A 15278-nucleotide genomic window follows, 5' to 3' on the forward strand; every position below is an offset into this window, starting at 1 on the left:
AGAGAAGAGAGAAAGACAACAATTACCAGACTCAACCACACCAGACCTCCTAGAATCTCCTGAAAAGGATCTAGATTTGACACTTAAAATTTGGGAGGACAATCCAGATATGGAACAATACTTTTCATTCATCTAACCATCAGATGCATAATGGGTAGAACATACATGGTCAGTACAGCACCCTAACTGTAAGAATGTAATTAGAATTGACTCATCTATACTGATTTATATAGCTAACGACCATCCATGCATTGCCTGACCTACCCATTGACAAAATAAGACTTAGAAACCCTTTAAAGTTCCTGGTAGGACGAGGCATCATCTCTAACTTAATTATCTCAGCAATTCAGGAAGCAGAAATCCAAAGTTAAGCAAGAATTATATGAACTCAAAAAATGTGAACCCCTTACACAATGCAGTAGAAAACTTAGGTTCCAAAATTTTCTTAGCATTTAAAGAATTACATTCTATTGCCCATAAAACTATGTGTGATTATCATGCATACCAACTGGAATTTATGTATAATAGTGACCATAAGATTCAGGCCCTGCAACAAAATTTACTTAATCTGAGAAATACTTATTTGAATGAACAATTAAAAATTAGTTGCTAAAGAATCAATAACCTTCTTGAGAGAGCATGGAATAATATTAGAAACATTACAGTAACAGGAAAAATATATTCTTCTAACTGGACTGAATCTCTTTTACAATTAGACCTCTTGAGACCATCAGGTTGTGACAATACAACCTGATGTAAATGTAAACTTTCATTGTTAAGACTATTGGAGATCGAAGCCTACTAGCATATGACTCATATGCTGTGCAACAACAAATACAAGGTAATACTGCACTCTGGCAACGTGTATAACCCTATGGATAGATGGATATTCATTATCCCAAAAAATGGTATTTCAATGATCTCTTAACATGTACTATACCCGGCATGAATTGGAAATCAATGCTAATCTTCTTTCTTTAACAAAAGCACCCACTGAAAAGTTGTTTTTTTTTTTTTTTAAGATTTTATTTATTTATTTGAGAGAGAAACAGTGAGAGAGAGCATGAGCTAGGAGAAGGTCAGAGAGCGAAGCAGACTTCCCATGGAGCTGGGGGCCTGATGCGGGACTCGATCCCGGGACTCCGGGATCATGACCTGAGCCGAAGGTAGTTGTCCAACCAACTGAGCCACCTAGGCGTCCCTGAAAAGTTGTTTTTTAACATGGGACTCTTTAATTGGATAATTTGTGCTAATGTTTATTCAGAGGTTAAATTCTTTAATCACATTAAAATGAAGGATACTACTATCCCCATAAATAATGAACATATTAAAATATTGTATGCTATTAATATAACATAATAAGTAATGTTACCAAAATGGATACCTACATCTCAGAATATTCATACAGAGATCTTCCAATATCTTACCATACTAAAATAACAGAAATACCTTGGGTTAAAACTGACAAAATTGATAAACTTTTGGATGAAAACATGGAAGGACTCAAAGCAGACCACAAAACCTTAACCAACAAGCTAACCCATTTTAAAAATGCTACACAGGCCCTTCATGCAGCTTCAGCGTGATTAATATTAACTTAACTCCATTAAACAAAGACATAGAAAACATAATAAATGTTCCTTTCTAGAATTGTTAGCAAACTCCTTCAAACATGTGATTTGTTCTGACTCATGGTCTGACTAAAAACCTTTAAAATACCTAAAGATGGGATGGAATTATCTCTACACATTTGGGAATCCATTAAGGAAATTCTTCTATTATTTTCAGTTACCACTTTTGTTATATATCTTATTAAATATGCTATTAGAATGTTAAATATGCACTTTTACTCTTAAAAAAGAAAAAACATCACAGAAAGACTATGATTCTCCATACCCTCACTGTTCTTTTTTGGATACACCAAGAGTCTATACTGAAGATCCATATGTATTTTTTTTATTTTTACCTTCTTTTTGTTTGACTTTATTCAACTAGATGTGACTCTGAGGTGGAGTTCTTATTTGTGTTTGCTTGATTCATTTTAATGTATCTATCTTGGTTGGATCTGATGTGCTCCTTATCTTATATGGTTTGAATTTAATTGATTTTGTTTGATTTCCATTGAAAACTTGATTAAGTAACCTAAACATATCTTTTGCTATGTTACCAAACTACTCTTGCCATCCTGCTTTAACACATATTTGATTCCTGGCATGGCCCTTAGAGAATTTGCCAAGAGGAATCATGGGGTAGAATGTAGAGAGCAAAATGGAGTCTCCCACATCAAGCAGGGGCCTGTGTCAAGCAATGACAAGAGCAGTGCAAGTACTGCAGCTAGGAGATAGCACCAGGACCCACAACAGCTGACCCCCCGGAACTGATCACCAAGAACCAGAGGAGGTCTGCAGAGACCCAAAACTAATTAAATCCCTTTAAAAAGGGAAGGATTTTGGCAGCCAACTGTCAAAGTCTTTGTCTATGACCACCTAAAAATGGTAACTGCCACTGAAGGCTCTGTCCCAATGATCTCCATTATCTCCAAACAGAAGCAAGATCCTTCACTACTTGAACATCAGAAGCGGTGAGTGTGGAGAGCTGACCCACAGACCGAGGCCTTATCTCAACCACACACCCACAGACTGACTTCGAGTTGGTTCGTTCACTTCCTGCGCCCTCCTGTTATCTTGTTCCTTGTGTGGCTTGTCTTCTCTCCTGCCCTGGGTGCCGAGTAAGAAGCCCAGTTTCATCACATGGTGAATTGTCACTGAGTTTGGAATCCTGAACCTGATTTCTAATTGTGATTTAACGTTGCTTTAGGATTGGATAAAGCTGACATAGTGGAGAGACACAGCTCATGTGTGTGCCTTCACAGTGGTTTCATGACACTTACCCAACAGTCTTTACAACAGTCACCATATGCACATTCAGCAGATGATTTAAGTTTACAAGTACTTCCTTCACAACAAGGGTCAGATTCACACTCCTGTGAAAAGAAAATAACTGTCAACAAAGAAAGGAGTCATTGTCATCAATTTTCATTAATCAAAGTCTTATCTCAGATCTAGTATCTTCTTTCAAACTGGGCTATAGCAGTTACTCTCTGGAAAATCACTTACTATCCTTCTGAAGTTATCAGTGACTCTTCAGCTACAACCACTGAAAGTTCAACATCTTTCAAAGGACTGAAATCATACAGAGAATGCCTTTTTGTCTTCTGGAACTGCCAGAACAAGATACCATAGACTGGTGGCTTCAACAACAGAAATTTATTATCTCAGAGTTCTACAGGCTAGAGGTCCAAACTCAAAGTTCCAGCCAAGTCGGGTTTTGGGAAGGACATTCTTCCTAGCTTTGCAGACAGCTGCCTTCTTGCTGTGTGCTCAGATGGCTCCTCCTCAGTTTGGATGGTCTGATAGAGAGAGCAAGCAAGCTCTCTGGGGTCTCTTCTCTTAAGAGCAATAACCCTGTCAGATCAGAAGCCCATCCTTCTGACTGCATTTACCTTAATTACTTACCTAGAGGCCCCATCTGTAGATATAGCTACACTGGGGGCTAGGGCTTCAACATATGAATTTGGGGGAGGAGGATACATTCAGTCGTACAGTTTCTTTAATCATCACACAGAATTAAGCATCCACCAATACCTTTCTCTCTTCATGCTCAAGGTCTGACTTCTCTTATGGGTGTGTCTTCACATTATGTGACCATTCTTTTTACCTCGCCTGGCTTCTCTCACCCCACCTTAAACCTCCATGTCTCCCCCATCACACACACACCCCAAATCCCACAACCTCCTACCCACAGAGACACCTCCTCTACGTTCCAGCTAATGTGTTCAGGTCTGAATTGTTTGAGGGAGAAGGAGAAGGAGGGGGAAAGAGTAAGAGAAGGGACAGAAGGAGGAGGGATGTGAGGGGCCCAAGGAAATAAGCTTTTTTTCATTTTTGAAGAATATTTGTCCTATGACGGAATTCTAGGTTGACAGTGTCTTCTATTGAGAACTGTAAATATGCTATTCTATTATCTTCTGGCCCTTAGCATTTCCGGGGGGGGAGGGGGGCAATCAGCTGCCATTCATATCTTTGTTCCGCTGGTTTTTATTGGCTTCTTTCACTATTTTCTCTTCATCTCAGCACTTTGATTACAGTACACCGAAGTAAATTTTCTTTGTAATGATTCTGGCATGGGTTCACTTGGTGTTCTGAAATTGTAAGCCAATGTTTTTCCCTAAATTAGGGGGGTTTTAAGCCATTATTTTATTTTTTCTCTCATGCTGTCTCCTGAGATTTCATTAGCAGTTACATGACTATTTGATATCTCCTACATGTCCCTGATGCTCTGTTCATTTTTCTTTTTGACTCTTCTATTTGTTCTTCAGATTGGGGTATTTCTTTTGATCAGTTTTGCCCACATTGACTCTTTTCTGCCGTATTAGTCTCCTATTAGTTCCAGCCAGTGAAACTTTCATAAATTGGACGTCTTAGTTCTATAATTTCTATTTGGTTCTTTATTATCTAATTTACATTTATCTCTAAAACTTTTTATCTCTTTAATCATGAACACCATATTTTTTTTTTTAATTCTCTGATGATAAACAAGGGAATACGATTCATAGCAGCTTTTTTTTTTTTCATTTCTAATAGCAAAATGTTAGGAAAAAAACCAACTCTACATGGTTAGACAAAGGTTAAACAAACTCCAGGCAGGCTGGTGGAAATAACAGCATAAACATTATTCCAAGTTCTCTGCAGTAAAATCCACCCAATGGAACAATACTCATAAAAAGGAATGAAATATGAATACATACAACAACTTAGACTGACCTCAAAGGCATCACATTCTCAAAAGAGAATATATCTTATGACTCCATTTATCTAACACTGAAGTGGCAACACTACAGCTAGAAAACAGTAGAGGTAGCCAGGGCAGGAGTTGGGGGTGGGTATGAATACAAAAAGGTAACAGCAGAGAGTTTTTTTGTGTGATGACAATATAGTTCTGTGTTAACTGAGGTGGTGTTTACATAAATCAATGAGTGGAATAAAATTACGTATGCAGTTAAAAATGGTAGTTAAAAATGGTGAAACTGCATCACCACTTCCTCATATCAGGTAGATCATATGATAGTTATCTTTCTCTGCTTGACTTATTTCGCTAAACATGATACACTCTAGTTCCATCCATGTTGTCGCAAATGGCAAAATTTCATTTCTTTTGATGGCTGCATAGTATTCCATTGTGTATATATACCACATCTTCTTGATCCATTCAACCCCCATGGTGATGCCACATGAGGGCTTAAGTGGGTAGAAGAAGAATCAATGAAACAAGATGGAATTGGGAGGGAGACAAACCATAAGTGACTCTTAATCTCACAAAACAAACTGAGGGGTGCTGGGGGGAGGGGGTTGGGAGAAGGGGGTGGGATTATGGACACTGGGGAGGGTATGTGCTTTGGTGAGTGCTTTGAAGTGTGTAAACCTGGTGATTCACAGACCTGTACCCCTGGGGATAAAAATATATGTTTATAAAAAAAAAAAAATTATAGTAAATGAAAGAAGCCAGTTACAAAGGTCACACATATGGCAGAGTTCCATTTATATTAAACATCCAGACTAGGTAAGTCCATGGAGACAGAAAACAGATTAATCATTGGCAGGGACTGTGGGGAAGGAGAAATGGGGAGTAACTTCTTAATGGTTACGGGGATTCCTTTTGGGGCAGTGAAAATATTGTGAATCTAAACAGAGATGGTGGTTGTGTGTGAATGTACTAAATACCAGTGAACTGTGCACTTTAAAATACAGTTTTATATTCTGTGAATTGTACCTCAAAAATAAAAGAAAGGGTCCCTAAAAAATAAAATGGTGAAACTGAATAATGTCTGTGATCTAATTAATGCATCAATGTCAGTGTTCTGGTTTTTAAATTGCATAAAGCTACGTACAATGTCAATTTGGGGGCAAACTGGGTGAAGATACATGGGGCTCTTTGCACTGTTTTTGCAACTTCCCATCAGTTGACAATCATCTCACAACAAAAATGTAAAAATAAATGAACCCTCGGGCGCCTGGGTGGCTCAGTTAGTTAAGTGTCTGCCTTCAGCTCAGGTCATAATCCTGGGGCCCTGGGATAGAGCCCCGCTTCAGGCTCTCTGCTTAGCAGGGAGTCTGCCTCTCCTCCCTCTGTCTCTTCCTCTGCTTATGCCCTACCCCTCCCGCTGCATCAAATAAATAAATAAATAAATAAATTATAATTTAAGCCTTGTACCATACAAAAGAATTCAGATGAAATGGATCACAGTCCTAAATGTAAACCCTAATATTACAAGCTTCTAGGAAAAAATCTTTGCAACTCAAGATTACACAAAGATTCCTGAAATATAATACCAAAAAAGCAGAGCCCATAAAAGCATAAATTGGTAAAATGGGCTTTCATCAAAATGTAAAGCTTCTAGTCTTCCAAAAACACTGTTAAGGTAATTAAAGACAAGCTAGAGACTGGAGAAAATATCTGCAAATCACGTATCTAGTATCTAGTAACGGACTTATATCCAGAATATAAGAAAAACTCTCAAAACTCAAGAAGAAAACTACCCAATTTTCAAAATGTGGAGAAGAGGTGAACAGATACATCATCAAAAAAGATCTACAAATGGCAAATAAGCCACTGAAAACAGGCACCACATCACTAGTCCCTAAGGAATTGCAAATTACAACTTCCGTGAGGTACTACTTCACACTTAAGAGAACAGCTAAACTGAACAACTATGTGAAGAATTAGAACTTCCAAACACTGACAGCAGGAATGTAAAATGGTACAAACACTTTGGAAAACACTTTGAAAATGTCTTGAAAAGTTATACACCTAACAAATGACCCAGTCATTCCACTCCCAGCTATTTCCCCAAGAGAAATGGAAACATAAGTCCATAGGAAGACTGGTATGCGAGTCTTCCCATACAGCAACTTTATGTGTTCATAGCCCAAAACTGGAAAGAACCCAAAGGTACATGAACAGATGGAAAGATAAATCAATTGTACCATATCCGTACTATTCAGTGATAAACAGCAATAAAAAGGAATGAACTACTGACACGGTAGCAACATGGATGAATCCCAAAATAACAGACAGAATGAAGCTAGATAGACACATGAAATTCACTTACATAAACTTACATGAAACTCTAGGAAATGCAGCTAACGTACTATGACAGAAAGGAGATCAGTGATTGCCTGAGGCTGGGAGAACAAAAAGGGATGCAAAGGGCGCCAGGGCGGTGCAGTTGGTTAGGCAACTTCCTTCGGTTCAGGTCATGTTCCTGGGGTCCTGGGATCAAGTCCCATATCAGGCTCCCCTGCTCTGCAGGGAGCTTGCTTCTCCCCCAGCTTGTGCTCTCTCTCTCTTTGTCAAATGGATAAATAAAATCTTAAAAAAAACCAAAAAACAAAAAAAAAAAGCAAGAGGGTGGCGGGCAATGAATGGAAAGAAAGGATTACCAAAAGTCACAGAGAACTTTTTGGAATAATGATGTGTTTCTTACCTTGATCACGATGATGGTTTCACACAAGTATACACATGTCAAAAATGTATCAACTTGTATGCTTTAAATATATGCAGTTTATTGTTGACCAAGTGTTCTCAATTGCATATTTCTTACTCTTTGCTCTGTCCTAACATAGTTTATTAGTTCTTTTAGTAAAGCTTCTGTCTTTCCTACAGGCCCCTGAGCTTTGCTTGTCCTTACAGAAAAAGTGGAATGTGCCACCCTCTCCCCCCTATCAGCTTTTAGTGGAAATCGGCTGACTACAGCAGAACACTTTTGTATCAAACCTCACTGGTCATTTCCCCTTGCTTACCCAGCTTCCTCTTAAAAGATTCTGCCTTCCGGCTTGCCCTCACCTTGACCCTTTAAAAGAAAAGCCTTTTCTTATTTGATTTTAAGGTACTTTCAGATTTCTGAGATCAGAGCATTCTCCCTATTACAATAGTCTTTATTCTGAATAAAGCTTTTCATTATCTAAGTCCAAATTTGGTTTCTTTAACACTGTATTCAATTATACTTTAAAAAAGCTGCTAAATTGTTTTCAAAAACACTGTGTAAGATATATGGCTTCATAAAAGATTAAAGAATGAGGAAACAGATTATATACACGGGAATTCTGTTTATGATAAAAGCATAATTTTAAATGGTTTTATAACAACTGATCATTAATGGATAAAAGTTAATCCCTTAGCTTATTCCACATGGGCCCCCTCAACTAAAGAGCTAATATAAAATTTTCAATTACAAAAATGCTAACAGAAATTACGGAGGGCTTATGATGACAATCTTGAAAAAAGAGTACTATAAGCCAAGCCAAAATACAAAATTCAGAAAATCTTAAGGGAAAGAAACCTGATAAAATTCCTTCATTTAAATTTCAAATTTCAATATAATAAAATACATCTTACAAAAACCTAAATGTCAAGAGTGAATTCTAAGACAAACCAAGAAACACACTCTTAACTATAGAGAACAAACTGATGGTTAAGAGGGTGCTTGGGGGTGGGTAGATGAAATAGTGATGGGGACCAAGGAGTATGCTTCGCCGGATGAGCAGTGGGTGTTGTATGGAAGTGCTGAATCACTATATTGTATACCTGACACTAATATTATACTGTATATTAACTGGAATTTCAATAAAAACTTTAAATATAAATAAATGAACAATAAATAAAGGAACTCAGAAGAAAAAAATGTCAACTAGAAAAAAAGTAATAGAACACAAAATGGAAATGAATTAAAAATTATAATTAAAAAACACAGATTGGGAGAAGAAAAGAGAGAACCATAAAGGAAACTTTAGGTGTTAATGACATGTCAAAGTAGTCATCAACTGTTACAAATGTTACTGTGCTGCAGGACGTGGAGGGTACAGGAAATTGTGTGTGTGGTGTGCATGGTGGTATATGGGAACTCTTGGTACTTTCCACTCAATCTTTCTGTGACCCTAAAACTTCCCTAAAAGATAAAGTTAACTAATTTTTTAAAAGCTAAATTCTAAGCTACAGACAGAGAAATATTAAAACATACACAAAACAACAGACTTTGCCCACAATATGTGAGCTCCTAAAAATCTATTTAAAAGAATGAATGACACAAGAGAAAAATTGTTAAGGGACATAAAATGAGAATACATAGAAAAAAACAAGCACATAGTCTATAAGCATATGAAAAGATTAATAATTGAAATAATAATCTTCTTAAGAAAACATGTATTATTCTTTCCTGGAAAGACTATACTGTAGGGGGCACCGAATGCCACCATAAACTATTGATAAAGTGTAAACTGACACAGCCTTTTTGTAGGAAATTTCATAGCCTCTAACAAAATTTAAAAACATATACTCTTCAATTCAGTAATTCTACCCTAATGTAATTAACTTAGAGAAACACTTGCATCCCTGCCTATATAGACATTGGATATGCACAAGGATGTACTGTTTGCAACAAAAAAATACTATTTACAATAAATGTTCATTAATAAGAGTATGGTTCAAGAAATCATAGTATATCCTTATATGGGAACACCAGTACATCCTTATACGGGAATACTAATCAGCAGATTAAAAGATTGTGTCTACATAAGGTATTGACATTGAAAAATCCCCAAGATATACTAATAGAAAACAAACAAAAAAAGAAAAAAACCTCTGCATACAATATATTAAGTCTGCTATGCAAAAAAAAAAAAAAAAAAAACCCTAAGACAAACCAAATGATTTACAAATGTACATTTTACATGTGTGTAAAAAGGCACAAAGTCTAAAAAGAAACACACTATCCTTTTAAGAATGATTACCAATCCAGAAGGAAGTTTAAAAACTAATGGTGTGAAAGGGGAACTTTGCTTGTACTTACTATTTGAAACTTTTGCACCAAAACAAAATCTGTGGTATTTGAGACTGAAGTGGTATTCTTTTTTAAAGAGTAATTCTGTAGTGTGAAAGTTCAAAATGCAAATATAGACCATCTTAGAAAGTTTTGTGCTGAAGTGAACAGTTAGGAGAAAGCAAAAGATATATAGTATTTAAAGAAGAAAGATCTGAGAATGCCTAGAAAGGAAAAGAGCCTGGTCACCCAAACACTATAACATTAATTTAGAAATTAAACATAACCTTGTTAGTGCCTTACTTTCTTCATCTGATATGATAATACAAAAATATCCATCTCTTAGGGTTATTGTAAGGATTTTACCACATCAAACATTTAAAAGAAGTCCCTGACAGCAAGGGTATAATGAAGGCCCGCCATAAGTCCATCATAAAATACATGCTGTCTTTCTAGAGCATGAAGTCATCTGCTTCTAAAGCATGAAGATACAGTCAGATACAGAAAAAGTACTTGTGGAAAACATTAAGAATATGGTAAAGCTTAAACAAATCTAAACAAATTTCTTCAAAATTTAATGGAAGGCCAAGAAGGAAAGGACTTTTACACAGACCACTTTGAGAGGAAAATGTAAGATACAGAATAATAATAATAAATATGGGCATGGGCTTATGGCACTAAGTGTGCATAAAGGTCTGACAGAGATCAGGAGGCACAACACTGAAGGTTAATAAAGGGAGAATGCTCATCTAAGTAGCAAGAATTTTGTTCCTGAAGGACTCCAGAAAATGGATCAGCTTCAATTTATTATTAAAATGAGTCCAACCAAAAAAGTATTTCGCAATGGTAATGCCAGAATAGTGAAAGCTTACAAATGAAGAGCAAACCGAAAAACTGATTAGTTCTTTAAAGTAAATAAATGATCTAATAACCATAACCGAAATGGCAGAAGTTAGCAAAAAATGGAAGAATAAACATGGTGCTTTCCTGACATCAAAACAGATGACACCACTAGTTATGGTCTGGGAAGAAGACATGGCCAATCCCAGGAATATGTCCCCACAAGCAAAATACCAATCCTCATTTGCCACTAACTTTTGCCAACTCCTATGCCAGTTGCCCAAAGCAAGCTATTCCATTTTTTCCAAATCCTGAAGTAATTTCACAAAGCAAAAATCAAAAATTAAACTGACCTTTGGAGTACCACAGTCACACTCTTCCCCGGGATCCACCAATCTATTACCACAGAAAGGAGCACTATAGGCTTCATCAGGCTTTGGAATATTAAGAAGGCAGTTTCCTCCTTTATTTAAAGTTAACTTCTCAAAGTCCTCTGCACTGCAACTGCTAAAGTTTCTGGAACCTCTACAATAAACATTAAGAAAAAGATCTTATGTCATAGCAATTATTCACTGAGATTTTAAATCACGTCCTCAACCAATAAGTGAATATTTAAAATGGCAGAAAATAAACTACCAAAAAATAGAGAGAAATGAGAATAAATATAATACATTATTTCAGTTACTACATAATATTCACTATTGGGGTTATAATATATTATACCCCCATGAAAATATCTTCCAAACATATCAATTACATTAATATATAAAACCATAAGAAGACCTTAGAAATTATCTAGTCCTATCTAAAATTCAGTTTTATTTACATTCTATAATAAAAGTTCCTCAAATATTTGACACTAGCTATATGTTTCCCCAATCTCTTCTCACTCTACAGGATAACATTGTTATGTTCCCTTCACTATCACATACAGGGAGCCATGTGAAAATAATGTGAATGGGCTTTCCAGTGAGGATTCATGATAGCCACCAACAAGCAAACTGCACAGCGCAGAGTTTCAGCTAGAGTCTGAGGTTTAAACCTTCTGGTAATTCCTGAGACCCATGCTTAATACTCTGAAGGCTAGAACAGCTTCTAGAAATTGCCCACCTTGAGCTATCCATGTGAGATCTATACAAACCATGAGCTATGCATGTGAGATGTATACAAATGCAACTTTGATTTGTTCTACATGTTGTTGGTGGGGTTTGTTTGTTTTTTTAGTTATGGGTTTACGCAGTAACTCTTAAATACATTCAGAGAGTCCCACTATTTTCACTTTTGAAGATTACAGAGAAAAACACCCACATATACACCAAGGATCTTTGAGAAATCAAGTCCGATTGAAGTTTTATCAGGGGAATTTGGTGCCCTGAAAGACTCTCTTTCATCAGCTTGAGCAGTGGTGCCAAGAGTAGCAGTGGAAAAGAAAACTGTGTTGCATTATATAGTTATTAAGGAGGCATCCCTCTCTATGTTGGCTCTTTTGTACATCCACAGAATCTAAGAAACAGATTCTTTCTGTGACACATTGTGTTCTGGATATACATATTACACTCTTTGCTAACTGGCCCGAAGTTTCTAGAGAAGTCAATAGTCCAGACTCTATGCTCTTGGAAATGGAAAGCAGCCTGCCTAGACATTTTGGTACCATTAACTACCAGCTGAAAAAAAAAGTCTTTGAATGTGGGGTTTTGAAGGATTTTAACAAACTGACCAGCAGACAAAGAAAGGTCAATTGTCTGGAACCAAATAAATAAATAGGCAAAGGCAGTGTTTTGATTCACATACAAAGAAAAGATATACCACAAGTCCATTAACAATAACAAAAAAGGCTTGTTTTCAGTATTCTTTTTCTTACTAATCCCTTTTAATGATATTGTGAGGAAGAGTCCTCTTGTACAATATCATTCATTCAAGTATTTCTTGAACCTTATTATGCACAAGGCACTCTCCTTCTGTACCAGGGATAAAATGATGAACAAAGCAGACAAAAATCCTCACCCCTACAGAGCATTCTAGTGAGTGAGTCAAACTATACACATAGTAAGTAAACTGGAGAGTATACAAAGGTGGTAAGTGCCATGGAGAAAAGTGAGAAGGTGAAGCAGGTGACCCAGGCAGGGAGGGGGAGGGAGGAAGCAATAGCAGTCAGGACAGGTACTTCAACCACTGTGATAAGGAGTCAGCACTGGATATGTGGGAAAAGAACAGCACACCAGGAAGGAACAACAAGTGTGAAAGCCCTAAGGTAAAATCCTGTCCTGTGTGCGCAGGGAACAGTAAGGAAGCCAATGAGGTTGGAGTGAAGTGAGTCGGGGAAGGAATGACTAATGAGAGATGCAGTCAGCAACAGTGAGAATAGGCCATTGTAAGACTCTGACATTCTACTGTGAGGGAAATGAGGAACTTGGGGGGGGGGGGTGATACAATGGGAAGTGGTGAGCAGGAGTTTTAACATGATTAGACTTGTACTTTAATTGGATCACCATGGTTCCTATTTTAAGGAGAAAGTACATACAAGGGGTTCTTGCAGAAATCCACTCAAATGTTGATGAGGTACCAGCATGACAGCAGTGGAAACAGTGAGGAGTGTCTGGATTATTTATATGTTTTAAAGGAACAGCCCTTAAGATGAAGAATCTAATAAAAAGAGAGAAGACAAAGATGACTCCAATATTTGGGGGACCGAACTGCAAGAAGGAAGGAGTTACCATTGACTGACGTGGAGAAGACTGAGGGCGGAGCAGGTTTTAGGAGAGCTAATGGAGTTTGGGTCTAACAGACATCAGGTGACACTGTCAGAGTAGCAGTAGCTAGTAATTACCCAATTAACAAAAGAGACTTCAATTTATTTATTTATTTATTTATTTGGTAGGAGACTTCAATTTAGACAGAGGTTTGTGACTACTTTTTATTTGCTATTGTTGATCTATATATGATAAGTATCTTGTCTGACATGTAGTACACATTCAATGTTTTCTGTAAGAATACACTAACCAGCCAATAGCCACAAATATACACATGTCTACACAACTGTGCAGACATGTGTATATTTCTACACTTGAGTCCCTAATTCTAATCTACATAAGGTCTATCACTTCTGTTGGGCCACCTGGGTGATTCAGTCAGTCAAGCGTGTGCCTTCGGTTCAGGTCATGATCCCAGGGTCCTGGGATCAAGCCCCATATCAGACTCTGCTCTTAAAATCTTTTTTTTAAATCTACATAAAGTCTACCATTTCAAAACAGATTATTTTTTAAATAAGTTTCCTAGTTAGTAGATGGGACACATTTTCTCACAAATACAATGTCTAAAATGTTTCATCCTAAAGCAACCCATTTAAAAAAAAATCTGTTTCCCCACAATGGAGTTGACCATAATATACTGAAAAGGATTAACAAAATCAAAGCATTTCTGGTGCTTTTTACCTGATGGAGAGAGTAACAAACATTTCCATATTGCTCTTCAGTAAGCCTATGGGAACTACAATGAAGATATTTTTCCCCTAGTTATCCCTGGATGGCACCTACAGTAATAAAGATGATCTTTCTCCTAATACTTGGTTTGAATAGCAACTAAAGTATTCTGATTCTCTACGTATCACCTCTGGGTGGTAGGATATTAAATTAAAGCATCTCCTCATCTCTTTTCTCACACCTAGGTAAGTTTCCTAAAACTGCATTAAAAGGAGATAGATGTAAATGACAGTAATGGAAACAATCTAGCAGAATAAAGCCAAATAAAAAAAAGGGGGCAATTATCATTTAGAACATTCTTTCTATGAGTAATTTGGAAATAATGAGAACACAGTTCCACCATTACCATCCTAATCCTCCAGGCAAGGAGTAGGAAGTCCTAACACAGGGCTCTAAATGATGGCAATTACTTAGATATTTTTTAAACAGTTGCCTGCGGCACCTCATCAGTTGAGCATCTGAAACTTGGTTTCTGTTCAGGTCATGATCTCAGCATCATGAGATTGAGCCCCATGACAGGCTCCGTGCTCAGCACCCAGCCTACCTGAGATTCTCTCTCCCTATCCCTCTGCCCCTCCCCTGCACACTCATACTCTTGCCTGTTCTAAATGAATTAAGTATTTTTTTAAAATAGAGTGCCCTGATTATTGAGGCTTTCCTGAACTAGTTGGCATTGAGGGCCATGGGTAAGAAAGCCATTTCTCCAGAAAGGTACCTCCCAGGAGGAAACCTCACACTTTCAGAAATCTAAGAGCAGTTACACGAGAAAAATACTACCAGCCCCCACCAAATACCTTCAAAATATCAGAAATCATATTACAAAGTTAGATTATCCACTTTTTAAACAGAACTGGCTCCAAATGGTTGAGCTATCTGAGGAAACAAGTCAAATGTCTATATATATCGACTGCATCTAATAAAAGGCCTAACTCATAATGAACATTCAATTAATATTTACTATACAGCATATGAAGTAGAAGGTGGGAAACTTATCCCTGAAAAAAAATTTAATACCACCGAAGACAGCATAATCATTCTTCTCAAGCTATTCTTAGCAAAAACTGTTCAAAGACATTGACCAACAT

The 15278-nt window shown here is 37.0% G+C and overlaps 1 protein-coding gene across 1 annotated transcript in view; it reads right to left on the bottom strand.

Moving 5' to 3' along the window:
• ADAM9 (ADAM metallopeptidase domain 9) overlaps positions 1 to 15278 on the bottom strand; it is a 148815-nt gene that overhangs the window by 66009 nt on the left and 67528 nt on the right. The window contains exons 12-13 of the mRNA XM_082715345.1: positions 11068 to 11239; positions 2891 to 2983 (exon numbers count right to left, since the gene is read on the bottom strand). Of these exons, the coding sequence (XP_082571471.1) occupies positions 2891 to 2983; positions 11068 to 11239 (265 nt within the window). The remainder of the gene's footprint in view (positions 1 to 2890; positions 2984 to 11067; positions 11240 to 15278) is intronic.

Source organism: Mustela nivalis (assembly GCF_964662115.1).
Source record: "Mustela nivalis genome assembly, chromosome: 20".
In the NCBI taxonomy this organism is placed as follows: Eukaryota; Metazoa; Chordata; class Mammalia; order Carnivora; family Mustelidae; genus Mustela; species Mustela nivalis.